The 15,781-nt window shown below is 50.1% G+C and overlaps 1 protein-coding gene across 1 annotated transcript; it reads right to left on the minus strand.

Moving 5' to 3' along the window:
- Positions 1–909: 909 nt before the first annotated feature.
- LOC143409073 (3-ketoacyl-CoA thiolase B, peroxisomal) lies at positions 910–11,027 on the minus strand. Its single transcript, XM_076869096.2, has 12 exons — positions 10,798–11,027; positions 10,541–10,634; positions 9,482–9,539; positions 7,507–7,586; positions 7,164–7,206; positions 5,282–5,380; positions 4,063–4,143; positions 2,714–2,904; positions 2,206–2,385; positions 1,870–1,925; positions 1,612–1,757; positions 910–1,274 (listed from the first exon to the last, which is right to left on the minus strand). Exons 1-12 carry the CDS (start codon positions 10,966–10,968, stop codon positions 1,199–1,201), a joined length of 1,275 nt encoding a protein of 424 aa, XP_076725211.1. The 5' UTR covers positions 10,969–11,027; the 3' UTR covers positions 910–1,198.
- Between the last annotated feature and the right edge of the window lie 4,754 nt (positions 11,028–15,781).

A 15,781-nucleotide genomic window follows, 5' to 3' on the forward strand; every position in this document is an offset into this window, starting at 1 on the left:
CCTCTGGAGGCATTTGATCACCAAGCAGGTTAAGAACTGTGATTCTGGGAAATCTTGGATCTTAGTGTCTGAGGGGCAGGGACAATACCACTGGCACTGGCACATGCTGACCATTGCCAAGAGTTGGAGGGTGAAGTATTGCTCAGGCCATTCTAGCTAGGAACAAGCTCTTGGCCTAGAATCCCTTAATTAGGGTGACCATGACAAATTGCCCACCATTCAGGACCTCAGTATCCTCCTCTATAAAAGGGGACCCCTACCTAAGTGCTATCTAGGTTTTTAAGAGAATTAAATCACATGTAGTGCTCTAATGCATGAAAATAGTTCAAATTAGCATTGTAAGCATGGAAGAACTGCCAGGGCCACAAGTTATTCTGTAGGCCATATGCTTCTTCTCCTCACAGTCCATTTTGAGGAGAGTATAGATCTCTCTGAACAGGCCAGTGTGCTTTCCTGTTAGCCCCCTCACACGTACTTTTCTGTGCAGGTCAGGTCACTCTTTGAGGTGATCATTGTGCTGACTTTAAACACATTTGCACTCTATATCTGGTGGACTCTGAGGGCAGGCAAGGGCTTAGAGGATGTGATCCCCACACTGCAGTAGACACCAGAAGCCTTTCTGTGAGAACTAACAATTCACTGGTTGAGCAGAATTATATAGAACATCATCCTGCCGCTGGGAGTGTGGAGAGTGCAATGATAAGAACAGACCCAGCTGAGGGAAGGGGATGTAGGGACATGGACTGGGGGGTTCTGAACAGCTCCTGGGATGGAGGAGCCCTCTCCAGGGCAATGGTCTTAGCCTAGGACCTGCATTGTAAGTCCCCAGAGCTAACACAAAAAAAGTTATACCACTGTGGAGACTAGGGCAGTTCAGACTCACTACTTAGAAGGAAAACACCACAGCCATCAAGATGAGATAACATGTTTATTATGTCCATTCTACCCTCATTCATGAGACCACAGTTCCCTAGGATTTACATGGGGGCCTGGTGATGCACACAGGCTTTGTCTGGCCCATCTAGAGGGGGCCTGGTGGTAAGGACCAACACCCACCCACTCCTGTACTGTGTCATCAGTGTTCACAGTTTCCAAATTAGTTGAAGTGCCTCGATTTGTCCCCACCACCAGTGATGAATGTCCCACGAGGATTTGCTTCCCTAGAGTCACTTTCTGGGTAGTGACTTGAGCCAGGGACTCAGTTCCCAGGGTATTCGAAGACAGCAGCAGCTCCCATCCCAGTGCCAACGCACATGGACACCACTCCATATGCCCTGGGAGAGGGAACTAGGTTGGCTGGGCACAGGCACTCTGGGCAGAGGCCCAAACCCCTGACCAAGGTCCTCGTGAACAGAGAATACAAAACCAGAAGACCAGATCTGTGGGAAATCAGTCCCCTGACTGCCCACCTAGGCACTCAGTGGCAGATACCCTCTGTAGGCCAGGTATCCCTTTCAAGGCTGACCCTTAGGGACAATAGAGATCATGTCCCTATATGCCCAGTTCAAAGTGCACATCTGTGCATACTGACCTCCCCAAGCTCCCACCCTTCGATGCCGCAGCTCAGCATCCCTCATGACACCCACAACACCCCAAGGGGAACAGCCTCACCTCTTTCCACGGCGCTTCAGCTCATTCAGCAGTGTGATGACCTGTCGTGCCCCAGTGCAGCCCAGGGGGTGGCCCAGGGCCACTGCTCCTCCCAGAGGGTTCACCTTCTCAGGGGGGATTCCTAGCTTCTCCACACAGTAGACAGCCTGGAAGGAGCCAGAGCAACGCCTGGACATGCTGGCCCCCTTCCCTGCATGGCTTGTCCACTGGCTCCCACTGGGTGCCCAGGGCCCAGGCAATGGGGAGACTAAGACTCACCTGGCTTGCAAAGGCCTCATTGATCTCAAAGATGTCCACGTCATTCACTGTCAGTCCTGCAGATGAGGTTCAGATCTGAGCTGACAGAGGCCCATGGGCAGGCTTCCAGGTCTTCCCAGACCCCACCTATTCACAGGCCCACAATTGCCTAGTGTGCTGTCACATCAGACAGGTGAGTGGGTCTCAGCTATGGGTCACAAAGACCTTGGGTATGGAGTGCCAGCCTGCCCCATCATTACTCTGCAGCATCCGCAGTTCTACCCCCATTACTCACCCCCAGCCCCAGCAGCAGGGCATGAGGGGACCCAGGTCTAGGGTCTGAAGGAGCCATCTGACCTGCTTTCTCCAAGGCTGCAGGGATGGCATATGCAGGTCCAATGCCCATGACATCAGGTGGGACTCCAACCACTGCATAGGACCTCAGAACCCCGAGGATGGGGAGGCCCAACTCTTCTGCCTTTGACCTCCGGGCCAAGAGGATGGCAGCTGCTCCATCGCTCACCTGGCTAGAGTTTCCTAGGGAGAAAGAGTTGGGGTGAGGAGGGATCAGGGCAGAGCAGAGGAGAATCAGCCCACTGTGGCAGACATGCAACTTTAGCCTACTAAATCTGGGGATATGTCTGGTCCTACAGGAGATTTGAGAGACTGGCTGGAGGTCCTGAGGAAATGCTGCCCTAGGGAGAGGAGGATGCTTGGGGCCATCCAGAGTCTTCTTAGCTATCAACCCAGGCTGCCACCAAGGGTGTCCAAGGGACCTGGTCTGCCCCAGACTCCAGAGCAGAAAAGCCAGCCTGGTGACAGTCCCGGGAGGCAGCCCTACTCCAGCATCCTGGCCCATACTCACCAGCTGTGGTGGAGCCGCCATCTTTGAAAGCAGGCTTCAGTTTGGCCAGGCCCTCCATGGTGGTGTTGGGGCGGATTCCCTCATCCTGGGACACAGTGATGCTCCTCTTGGTGCCCTTGTCATCGTGGATGGTGGTGGTCACAGGCACAATCTCAGTGCGGAAACAGCCCCTGCTCTGGGCTCTTGCTGCCCTGCCAGCAGCAGACAGCCAGGCTCAGGCTCCCTTGGAGCTCCCTTCCTCCTGTCCCCACTCTGGCCCACTGTGGCAGACATGCAACCTCAGCCTGCTAAATTCAGGGACATGTCTGGTCCTAGGAGACATTGGAGGGATCAGCTGGCGGTCCTGAGGAAACCTGCCCTGTGGAGGGGTAACCTTGCTGGGGCCATCCAGAGCCTCCTTTGCTATCAACTCCAGCTGTCCACATCATGGCCGATTCCAAACTCAGTAGGGAGAAGGGAGTTTGCAGGTGGTGTTTGCTTTTTAGAGCCCTTTGCCCAAAACTGAGTCTGTCAGTTGCCTCTGCTAGTCTGAGGCTGGAGCCCCAGGAACACCTCTGATGGCTTCTGCTAGTTTTCTGGGGTTAGCCAACATCTGAATTTCACCCCTTCCTGAGATTCCTCAAATCTAAAATGACACATCCTAATCTCTGATGTCTTTTCCAATTCAAACAGAATCGAACCCTGAGGTATTTTAGGGTTACCCTTACAGCGTATGTAAACTACAGCACCTAGGGGCATTTCATTAGTAGGAACCAGAGCTTCTAGCAAAACCCACAAGGCAACTTGACCCAAGAGGCTAACAGTCCCTGCCTTGGAGAAGCTCACTCCCTGTCTTTGCTGTCCTTCCTTCGTCTGGCCAGGATTGTCCAAACCTGTTGGCTGTTGCCCCAGAGGCCTGAGCCCCTGTATTTCTGTGACATCGGCCCTAGCCCTGTCTTAGGATGCTTCCCCAGACCCAGGCCTGCTCCAGAAGCTAACACAGCAGATCCACAGCATAGTTGACCCCACACTCTAGGTCCCTGAGAAGCCTCTGGCTACCATGTTCAGTTCCTGAGCATCAGGTAAAGACGAATCCTCCTCCTCATTATGCCCCAAAGAACCAAGGAGGAATTGAGGCCTAGGTAGGGAGAAGGTACTCTGCATGGACAGTCAGGAGAACAGGGAAGAGCCATCACCTCAGAATGGCACTGCCCCCTTTCCATTCCCCAGCTGGGAGGCAGGAGGCTTGTAAACCCCTAGTACATAGCTGTACTCTTGGGACACATCCACCTCAGACCTCAGACCACCCAAGATGGCCTCACAACCTCACCGTCCAGTCTTTTCAAGGTTCCACCCCAAGCAGCACTCACTTCTGCTGGGAGGCCAGTGCAAAGGTATCCTGCTTCTCTCGTGAAATGCCAAACTTCTCAGCCACGTTCTCTGAGGTTATCCTAGGACAAAAGTAGTACCCAGCTGGGCATAAGGCTGGCAGCATGGGGACCAAGGCCTTTCATGCCACAGAGACAGTACTGAGGAATCAGGCAGTGGCACTCCACCCCCAGCATTGGAATGGAGCAGACAGGGAGTCGCCAATGCTGGCCAAAAGCTCAGAGTTCATACACCAAAGACACCTCTCACAAAAGAGGGAGGGCAGCCTGCATTGGCAGCAGAGCAGAAGAGAGTATGTTCCCTGGGTGAGCTGCCTCAGCACAGAGGAGAGGGGAAGGAAGGTATATTGGGGATACTAACTGCCACCCTTTGCCAGCTTCCCTAATGCCTCAAAGACAGTGCTTTCATGTGGGGTGATTAGGATGCCCACGTCACCTCTGGAAAGGCCAAACCTTGGCTTTCTGCTCACCATGGCTGGGCCTGTCCTTGTCCTGGGAGCCCAGATCCATGGTTAGGCTTTGCAGTCTGAGCTTCTGTTCTTCACACTATCTTTGGAGATATGGTGTGTGGACTAGGCTAAGACACAGCCCTCTCTAGCCTCAACATGCGTGGGAGTCAGGCCTCCCTGTCCACAGCCCCTGGAGATGGACAGACCTTGGTGGCACTGGCTGCTGACCAAGCTACTGGCCTGATGCAGCATACTTCATAGGTTGCATCTGACAGGCCCCAAGGTCCCTCATCGGCATGGTCAGGGATGAAAAACTCCCCACTTGCAACACTAGGCTCCCACAGAATGGAGAGATACTGCTATCTGCCTACTTATGACTAAACACCTCAGAGGGGTCATGACAGGGTGGACTATTTTTGGAAACTTGGGTTCAGAGGAGATTTGGGGACCTCAGGAACAGGAAGCAAAAACAGCATCATGTGTCATGCTCAGAGTCCCTAAAGAGTAGATGCCACACACAGGAAGCAGGCCAAGCCTTGGCATCACCAGTCATAGATGAGAAAATTCCTCAGCCTTCATATATACATGTTCAAATAGGACTTCAGGCAGGGGTGAAAGACACTCTGCAGGAACCGGATAAGATTCCCAGAGTCTACTGCTGACATATGTCCCACTCGTGTGGCCAGTGGCTGCTCCTGGAGAGACAGAGCTGAAGGGGGCACAGGTACACAGAGCTATGGATGGGTACTCACCCCATGGGGATCAAGCAGTCTCTGGCCTTCTCATTCTCCAGCAAGCGTGAAGTGATATTTCCAGGGTTCCCTCTGTCAGCCAGGGACATGGACTCCACCCTGAGGAGAAGGAGGAGGGAGCTGAGCCCTAATAGAAACACACCCAAGGATACAGGACATGTGGCAAGTGTTGGGAAATAGCCTGGGAGTCCTTGGGAAGTGCGGTGCCCTGTCTGGGAGGCACAGACAAGTGAGGCACAGCTGGGGCTAGGGGGCTGCTGAGCCCTGTCTCTATCTGCACCCCAGGACAGAGCACTGCAGAGTCCACTCTCCAAGGGGCAGGGGCATGCTTCCCTATACATCTGCTGAACCAGCCAATTGGTAGTTCCCACAGAAAGCTTTGAGATAGACATTACAGTCCAGAAAACTTATGCAGTAAATGCAGGCCCTGCCCTCAGGGGCCACAATTCAGATGAAAAAGAGACAAATATCTTTAGTCAGGGCAAAGATCACATCTAAGAGCAACCTGACTTGCATGATAGGAGGTATGAGAGGAAACCTAGGTGGCTTCTAAAAGTACTGTGAGGAGGGAAGCAGAAGGCTTCAAGACTCACAGTAAATGACCTTGACAGAGTGCTGGGGTGCTCACAACACTAGTTTCCAATCTTTTTCAAGCATGAAAGCTCTATAGTATTAGCTACAGGTACACATCCCCATGGTGTTAGCGATATTCATGGTTCCATTTAATTCTCTTAAAATCCTTGACAGACCTGAGGTAGGTATCCCCTTTTATACATGATAACACTGAGGTCCTGAGTGCATTGTCACCCAACCTGGATCCCACGTTAGGCATTCTGGCTCCGGAGTTCACTCCCAAGCCCGATGCCAAAGCTCAAATCATCAGTCTCCTAGTACCACAGTCCATACCCTATTGGGAATAGAAGCTCCCTTAGGAACTCGTGAAGACCACACTACTTCTCCTCCAGTTACCCCCTTCCCCAGCCCCTGTTCTACCTTAGTAAGAAAGGGATACCAGAAACATCAAAGGGCAGGCTGGGCTGTAGCTCTTGCCCTGCTAAAGTCCCTGATTGTGGTGTTGGCTCTATTCCAACTGGGACATAGGTTAGGACAACCCAGTACAGCTCAGCATGAACCTGGATAGAGGCCAGAAATGCTTCCTGACAATAAACCCAGAAAGAAGCAGAAGCATGTCACAACCCAGGTTGATCACCTCCTGAGCCTGCCAAGGGCTCCCTCAGCCTGTCTTAAAAAGCATCAGAAACTCCCATCCCCTGGCCCAAACCTGAAGGCACTGAAAAGAAAAAAAAAAAATCTGGAGCTACATTTCCTGCAAGAAAAGACGGAGTCATAGTTTGGGTGTTGGAGACAGTGATTAATGTCTAATGGAGACATTAGATATCAGATTCTGTTCCTCGGAGGCCAGTAGGGAGCCAGTGGTTTCCACCTGATACCTAGGTAATACAGAGGACGGACACCTGAGAAAATGAACAAATAGTCATAGAGGAAGGACTGCCCTGGTTTTAGAGAACTAAAACTTCCATTTCTCTCTCAATATAATCAAAAATCAGTAAGAGCTGGAGAAGAAAGTCCAGTGGCTATATTTTCCCAGTGTGCTATCCACATTTTCCAGCCTGACAGATTTCCAAGAGAGAAAGCTTAGAGGCCACCTTTCCTCCCCTGCTAGTATTCACACGTGAGCTTTTTCTGAGCAGCCAGAATTGGGGGCCACTCCTAGGCTGCATCTAGAGGGACCCACACCAAGCCAGCTGCCTAAAGGAACCAGGGAATGATTCTCAAATCATGGCCTCAAAGAACCGAGCAGAGGGAAATTAGTTTGATTGTCACCATTGGTTAAGGAGCTCTGGCAGAAAGAAATTCTTACCCACAGGCCATGCCAATGTCATAAGACCCATTTCTGATGCCACCTGCAACAAAAGCATTTCATAACCATCCTTGACCAAGGTCTGCCTGTCCGGGGAGCAGCAGAGCCCCTGTCCCATCTGTTCTCCCTCTAGGTGCCACACAGCCCAGCCCCAGAGACAAATACCCAGGGGTGTCCTGAAGGTGTGGGGCAGTGGCAAGGGGAGCTCCTGCACTCTTTTTGTGCTCAGAGTCCTCTCAGATGCTTATTGCTGGCTCAAGAGACAGCAACATCACTGACCTAACCCTCAGGGGCAGGAATAAGTCCAGGCTCTGGCCAAGAGTACAACCCAGTCCCAACTTACCAGCTATGTTGGCTACTGCCTGCAGCCCTGATGAGCACTGTCTGTTGACCGTGGACAGAGGCACAGTCTCTGGGATGCCACTAAACAGAAGGTGAGAGGCACAATCAGTCAATCCCCCTGCCCTGCTAGGCTCCCATGGATAGCAGGCCTGTGCTCCTGGGCCATGTGACTGCTCCCATCAAAGGGTGCAAAGATCTGGAACAACCTGGTAGCCCAGTGCCCATGCCAGACCAGATCCATGGGGCAGGGATGGGCAGACCTCATCTCTAGAGGTGCACACTCCCTAGGACCCATAAGCACATGTTCTTCCATCTTATAATTCTCCTCAAGCTGAGGTGGGGAAGCCTGATCGGGCCATAGAGGTCCTTCTTTTTCTCCTTCTGGTGACTGAACAAAGACAACTAGACCTCTCTGCTTCCCTCAGAGAACAGAGCAGTGGGCTTGTTGCTGGGACAGGTCACCAGAGTAAAAGTCAATTCTCAAATATATGCCAGCACCCATCCCCACCCTCCCTAGCCTTACTAATAACCACGAGGTTGGTCCTTCACATTCCATTCTCTCCCCATGGGCCACTTCTCACCTGGATGAAGAGCTCTGCAGGGAACCACTGTTCTAATAGTCCTTGCTCTAGGGCTCTCATTCTCTCACACTGGGCTCAGCTTGGGACTTAAGAGAACTGGTCTTCCCAGTGGAACCTACCTAGGCCAGCAGTAACTGCGGACAGTTCCAGGCCCTCCTCATACATATTTAGAACCTTATGAAGTGAAGGCCTTTGATGGTGCTGGGGTGCAGCCAGGCTTGGGAGAGCCTAAGCTAGTGCCCAGGCCAGACTCTGCAAAGGGAGGATAGCTCCCTAGGCCTGTGCAATCTAGACCAGCCACCTTAATCCCATAATACCAGTTGCACCAATTCCATCAAGTTTTCCCCAAATTCCTCCTGAGCACAGTGCTCCACCAGTTTCATGCTGAGGAGCTACAGTACTGTGCCTGAGAGAAGGCCCAACCAACACACAGAGAATGTATCCTAGTGGAGATTAATAGCAGGGTCAGTGTCACAGGCACACTGCACACTCTGCACTGCAGGGAAGCACAGGCTACCTACTGGAGAGGAAGATTTCTTACTGTAAGCCTGAGAGCTTGGGGAAGCCATGTGCAAGCGGTGAGACTGTGTTTGGGGCAGGGTTTAGCTAGAGCAGAGAGAGCAGGTAAGGGTAGCACTCCATGAGGACAGGAGGAGGCACACAGTTAAATTGAAAAGAGAAAAGTCACATGAGTGAGCAGCTGGGAGATGAGGCTGGGGGCTGTCCTGGAGACAGGGAGTGGTAGACCCCTAAACTGCAGGTTCAGCAGTCTGAGCTTCTGTCAGTTCCTAGAGGCTGGGTTTCCTTTGCTGCTCTCTCACTGGCTAATGTACCTATTATTTCGATTCCATGTAGCTCAAAGGACAAAGACAATTGGGTCTGAGGCTACATGTGGGCCCATCTGGGAGAGTAAATGGTGAAGGGCCAGATGATCAGAGCTCTGCCAAGGATTCCTCTACCCCAGAGTCCTCCCCATCTTCAGGCCTCTGCTAATGGGATGGGCCTAGAATTTCTAGCTTACTCAACTTAGCAAAGGAAGTCACAGTTCAAGGTTTTCATGGGTCATTTACCTGACAGAGGAGTAGAGTTCAAACTTCCAAAAGTAAGCAAGACATTTTTTTTTAATACAAACCAGGCCACAGAAAACCTTTGCCCCAGCCCCACAGACCTGCAGGTCTTGGCTCTGGTCTGGATAACACACCCTTTCCCACTCCTAAAGCAGGGGAAAGGTTGGGTCCGAAGAGCAGGATCCCAAGCACTGTGGTTGCCTCGACCGACATCTTTTGACATCTGATCTCCATCCTGATCTCCACTACAATGAGGTGAATTTTCAGGGGGCAGATCCCACTCAAGAATCACAATGGCCGCGCCAGAGGTAGAAGTAAAATAACTTACCTCAGAAACTGGGCAATCCGGGCCATGATGGCCCCAGCTCCAGGCTGAAGCACATTTCCTGTGGGAGAGAAAAAAGAAAAACTGTATTCAATGCTAGATGGTGTTCTGGGAATTAAGGGGCTGCTGTGAACCTGAAAGAAGACATTCCAGATCTTTCTTCAGGAATATCAATCATTAACTGGCTCACTTGAGGCTCTGGAATTTCAACATATGGAGTAAGGGGAGCCAGACAAACAACAGTTTGTCCAGTTCATATATGAGCCCCAATGTTGGAGGGTCCCAAGCTCACATGCTCATGCACCTTCCTCTTCCAAAATCAGCAAAGGCTGGGCAGTTATCCTTCTTTTCCACATAACATGAAAAACATGAGGGAAAGAGGGACACAGTGCAAAGCTTGCAGGCCAACAGCACTGGCAGTCAGGCAAGTGAAATATTCTGAATATGCACACTTTCCCCAAGTCATCCTGCTCCAAGAACTGCTGTCACTGTAAAGAGGAGTGGCTTAAGTAAAGAACTCATTGGATGAAATGGTGTTATATACTATGTTGCTATAGTTCAAGGGAAGAGGTGTAGGGGTGGAAAACAGTGTTGAATCACAGCTCAAGGCCCTATGTTCAATCCTGTGTTGCAAATCTTCCACCAACCCCCATTCCCAGTGTCTCCATCTGCAAATAAGGTACTGAACTTGATGAGTGTTGGCATTCTCTCATCTCTGCTCTGGAATAGATACGTTCCAGGGCACAGAGAACCTTGGCTTCAGGTCTCCGGAGTGCTCTGGAACCCTTAGGTGCTAGAATTTCTGCACTTGGGACACCTACTTTCCTTATACTTATTCGTCAAAATACACGAGGAGCAGCAAAATGTCTGCGATTGGGCGGGGGGTTGTATTGGCTCACAGGAGGAGATCACATTGAAGTCAGTGGACTCCACAGTTCCCTTCAGTGACAACTCGGGAACTGGAAGCGGGGACTGGAAGCGGGACTGGAGGCGTGGAAGCAGGACTTTGGAGGGAGGAGAAGACTGGAGGCACCCTGTGCCGGGCCTGGGTGGTACACTCACCCACGGAGATGTCCCCCAACTGCTCAGGCCTGAGCTTTACGTCCTGGAGAACTGCAGTCAAGACGGCTGACAGAAGCTCATCTGGGGTGGTGTCCTGCAGCGGGATGCACAGCTGCGGTGAACCTGGCTTGTGATACCCATCGCGGCCACAGAAAGCACTGCAGCACGCGTGTCTGCAGCCCGGAGGCTACCGAGTTTATGAACGGCCCCTAGCCCTCACTGTCTCACCCCAGGCACCATTCCCCGGGGGGCCTCACCTTAAAGCCGCCGCGGCCCGCCTTGCCAATGGCAGTGCGCCGTCCGTGCACCACCACCACGTCCGCAGCCGAGGCTTGCGGGAAGCTACTGAAGCACGGTGCAGCCTGCAGCGCCGGGTGCGACTTAGGTCGGCCATTGAGGTGGCCCAGAACAACCTGCAGCCTCAACATTACGCCGCTGAGACAGAGCGACTAGTCTTGGGCCTCGCCCACAGAGTAGGAAATAAAGACTGCCCCCCGCGCAGGCGCGGACCCGCCCCTCAGCCTTTAAAAGCCTGTATACTGCCAACAGCCTGCCCGACGGATTTGATAGGTCCTCCTAAGGTCCCGCCCAACCTGCTTCAGCCAACCAGAAAGAGGGTTTTCTGAGGACAAGCTCGCCTCCCACTGGCCCTCGGAAAGCCGCGCCCACAGGCACCACGGGGAACGTCTTTCCTCTCAAAGTCCCGCCTACTACTTCAGGGCCAATCAGGATGCGGACAATTGTGAAGCTCCGCCCATAAATGCTCTGGAAATATTTCCACCTTTGGCAGATTTTTTGCAACCCAAACGGAGGCGTTTCCCCAACACCCTGCACATTTCTTGAAATCAACTGGGCTTCAACAGGAGCCCCTTCCCCCAAATCCCTGCCGACTGCCGGCTGTCAGTCAGAAGGTGGGACCACCTGGAGCCCCATCTATGGCTTCTTGCTTTGGTTAGAGCTGGTAGTGAATTTCGGTTCCCCCATCCTAGTTAGTGTGCTTTGTTCTGCTCTGGATCCCAGCACCCAACCTTGAAGACCTGAATACTTCTGAAAACTAGACCTATTCCAAAGGACTCTGGCTTTTCCGGAAAGTTTTTCCAGAAAAGAAGGCAGTTTGGGATTCCTGGCCAACACAGAAAAAGGGTTTTATGAAGGTGGTGACGTATGACAAGCTCTCTGGACAGAGGACATCCCACACTCATGTCAATTTTACATCTGTTTGGGATGATTCAATTGGTGCCTATCCTCTCCTTCGGAAGGGTCCACACCAAGGATCCTATGTCCCTGGGACCTTAGTGTGCTTGACACTAGGTGATCAATAAATACCTGATGAACTAGTGAGTAAACCAGGGCTCCTCCAGTCTGGACTATGTCTTAAACTCTAAAGAGCAAGATCAGGTGCTCCTCTACTGCCAATGAGAGAGCCATGTGTTTACCTGAGACCCGGGAGAGTTGTACTACTTTTGCTCTAGATACCAAAGGACCAGGGTACCCTGTGAATCCCTACTCTGGAGGTGAAAGGAGCTGGCTCATTGAGTGGGTTCCAAAGGGTTTGGCAGGGTCTTCCAGACAGCTGGGCCCCTCCTTGTGGGCTCAGGCCTCAACAGGGCAGAACCAGGAGTACCAGCCTCAACTCCAGCTGCTCAGGAGCCTGCTGCCCATCACCAGGTTGGGATGTCCCTGGGTGGTCCCAGGTACTGGGTCCTGGCCCTGCCAGTAGGCAGGGGCTGCTATTCTAGGATCTGAGGACCTGGTTCCAGCCACACATCTTCTGATATGTGGAGATCACCTGTGTCCTGACATCTTCCTTAGGATTATCTGTTGTTATAAAGCTATTGATCTATTTAAGGAAAGTACATTATTTTTTCATTGTTCGTTCTAGAAAAATTGAAAAGTATATTTTTAAAAAAACATCTATAATCCTAATCCAGAAACAAACTAGTGAACATTTCAGCATGCTCAGACATTATCAGTGACTGCAGCTTTCCCTGCAGTGGTCCATGTGTTACCTCAGACTGGCTCCTGGGCCACCTAGCTTCTGGGGAGCTCCCCAGCCATGCCCCTATGCCCTCAGGGACACCTGGGTGGGCTCTGGGTATGCAGGGTAGCCCTGAGGTATGACTTTGCTTTCCAGAATCCCCTGAGCAGCAAAGCCACAGTGTGACCCTGACATTGCCCCCAGCATCTGCCCAGTGCTTCCCAGGAGACAGTCCTGGCTCTGCTTGCATAGGGAAAACTCATAGAGACAGAAAGTTGAGTGGTGATTGGCAGGGGCTGGGGGAAGGAGGAATGAGGAGTTATTGCTCGATCAGTATAGTTTGAGATTTACGAGATGAAAAGACTTCTGGAGACTGTCAAAAAATGTTAATATGCTTAACACTAATGAGCTGTACATTTTAAAATGGTTAAGGTGGTAAATTTATGCATATTTTGCTACAACAATGAAAAATATATTCTTGAGTTAAATGGAAAAATTTGGGTATTAAGGGATGCAAAAGTGTGACAGATTTTGCTAAACATGATGATAGCATAGTCAGAGACCAATTGGCCTGTCAAAGTTTATTGGTCTGAAATGACCCTGTGACTTGAGGATTTGAAATACCTAGCAAATTAGGAGAGAAAAATTTACAAGGATATATAAAGTAAATGTGACCATATATTATTAGTTGCTAAATCAGAGATCATTTCGTCTCTATTTTTGTGTGGTTTTAATCATAAAAAGAACTGTTTCATCCAGGGGTGGTGGCACATGCCTGAAATCTCAGTAACTCTGGAGGCTGAGGCAGGAGGATCGTAAGTTTGAGGTCAACCTCAGCAAGTTGGCAAGGCTCTAAGCAATTTAGTTAGACTTTGTCTCAAATTAAAAACAATTAAAAAGCCTGGGGATGTGACTTAGTGATAAAGTGCCTCTGGATTAATCCCCAATACAAAGAAAGAAAAGAAAAGAAAAAAGAAATGTTTTAAATTGAAAATCGCATAGTCCATTTAAACAAATATCTCCCTTGCTGACTTTCCCTAAAGTAGTTAGACTAAAATCATTAATTAGGAATGAAAGAAATAGAAAACAATCTTTTCCTACCTGGTGGGGAAATGGAGGGGAAGTTTGAAAATATCTTCTGAGACACTATGCAATTGTTTTTTCATTCATAAATTTAAAAGCCTGCGAAAAGTGTCCCCCGAATACATTTTTTAAGTCAAATATTTTCCTCCAACTTTTTAGCTTAGACTCTCAGAAGTGAGAACTTGGAGCCAGAAGGACCAGATCCCCTGACCCTGGGCTCCTCAACAATCACTCTGGGACCCTTGCATGTAGCCAAGGAGAATTTTGCTCCTCAGCTGGCCCCAGATCCAGGAATGGACTTCTCTCTCACCAAAGCAGGAACAGCCCATTTGGGCCTGTGGTGGATGGAGAAATTTGAGTGGTGGGACTGGGACTTGGTAAACAGTGGCAGGTGGAGAATGCCTGTTCAGACCAGGTAAGAGTGACTCCCGATTTCCCAAGGTGCACTTAGAGTCATTGAGCACAGCACAGCCAGGGCCACTAGGCTTTGTGTGTGGTAGGAGAAGCGGGAGCTCACTATCAGTTCAGCAGAATATTGTTTCCAAATGGCCAGCTGCTGTTTGCTGGATGATGCAGAATAAATGCTGTAACCGCCCCCCCCCCAGGACTTTTGTTTTGGGGGCAATCACTATTTCCTCTGAAGTATACTATGAAAACACCTTCAACATTATTTATAATACAAACAATCTCTGAAAGGAGGAGAGAAGATGGAATGGTTAGGAACCCTGGGACTTGTGAGGACAGGCAAGGTTACCAGATTTTATTTTCTCCTCAGAGTGCACTACAGAAGGCAACAACCCAGAAAGTAATGAGTACAAGGGGAGAAAGGAAAGTCTGCTCTTTCTAATCAAAGGACCAGAAAGGACTAGGAAGGAAGGAAGCGGGGAGGGGAGAGAAAGAGAGAGGGAGGGAGGGAGGGAGGGAGGAAGGAAGGAAAGAAGGAATGGAGGGAGGGAGGAAATTTTGGACATTAACCATTCTACTCCAACAGAGCCATAGAAGTAGCCATACTACCTACACTCAGCCAGCCAAGGGTGAATGGGGAGCCTACAGGTTGCTCTGCTCCCCTTTCTAGAGTGTCAGAAGAGGGTTGGGGAAGAGTAGGCTTTCACAGCTGCTCAGCAGTAGCATGCTGCCCCAAGGCTCAGTGGAATCCACTTGGGGAGCAATGACAAGGTATTCCCCTCCCCTCCGCCACACTGGTGTCAGTAGGGACAGAGTAGGTCCTCTGAGCAGCACCACTCTCCCCTAGCAGGAACAAGGTGCCTTTCCCCCTACTTCACAGCTCTGACCTGGGATGTCACCTAAGGAAACTGACCCTCTCTCTGACCTGAAAGCATTGTTCTCAGAGACCACTAGCAAAAACAGAACCTTAAAATAAGCTCCAGAGTCTCAGAACAGAATAAAACAGGGCCTGGGTTCCATCCCCAGTATCATAAAAACACAAACACAACATGACCAAGCTAGGTGTGGTAGTGCAGGCCTGTAATCCCAGCTACTCTGTAGGCTGAGGCAGGAGGATCACAAGTTTGAAGCCAGCCACAGCAACTTAATGAGACCCTATCTCAAAATAAAATAGAAAAGACTGAGGATGTAGTTCAATTCTTGGCCTGGCATGGAGGAAGCTGTGGGTTTGATCACTAGTACCACAAAATCTTCGTCATCGTCATCATCATCAACTTGGCAAAAAAATAGAAGATACAAAGAACTAAATTGATATTTTAGACCTTAGAGTAAAATAAGCAAAATAAAAACCTCACTGGATGGGGTTCTACTGCAAATGGATACAGAGGAAAGAATTCATGAACTTAAGGATAGAATAGTAGGAAGAACCCAATCAAAATAACAGAAAGAACATAGACTGGGAAAAATTAACAGTCTGTAATGTGTGTGCCGTCAGAGTCTCAAAAGGAGAGGGAAAAGATATTGGAGCTAAAATAAGTGCTCAAATATGGTTGAGGATTTGGAAATATCACAAGAGACAAAAATACTAAAGAGACAGAAATTTCAACCATGATAAAGTCAAAGAAATCCAGACCAAGACCAGCTTTGAAAACTGAAGACAAAGAAAAAAAAATTTTCCATAACAGCCTGTGACAAATGATGTCTTTGAAATATTTGAATAACCTCATATTTACATTTGGCAGCTGTGAGAAAACAGGGGCTCAACATCACTCAAG

The sequence above is a fragment of the Callospermophilus lateralis genome, chromosome 1, assembly GCF_048772815.1.
Source record: "Callospermophilus lateralis isolate mCalLat2 chromosome 1, mCalLat2.hap1, whole genome shotgun sequence".
Classification (NCBI taxonomy): Eukaryota; Metazoa; Chordata; class Mammalia; order Rodentia; family Sciuridae; genus Callospermophilus; species Callospermophilus lateralis.

What these genes read in the sequence shown, in the direction of transcription:
- LOC143409073 (XM_076869096.2), bottom strand. Translation starts at nt 10,968, where the DNA reads ATGTTGAGGCTGCAGGTTGTTCTGGGCCACCTCAATGGCCGACCTAAG. An exon ending in GGCAGTAGCCAACATAGCTG is followed by an intron (nt 7,207 to 7,506) that starts GTAAGTTGGGAC and finishes CTTTTGTTGCAG; the next exon opens with GTGGCATCAGAAATGGGTCT. An exon ending in ATGAGGCCTTTGCAAGCCAG is followed by an intron (nt 1,758 to 1,869) that starts GTGAGTCTTAGT and finishes GGCTCCTTCCAG; the next exon opens with GCTGTCTACTGTGTGGAGAA.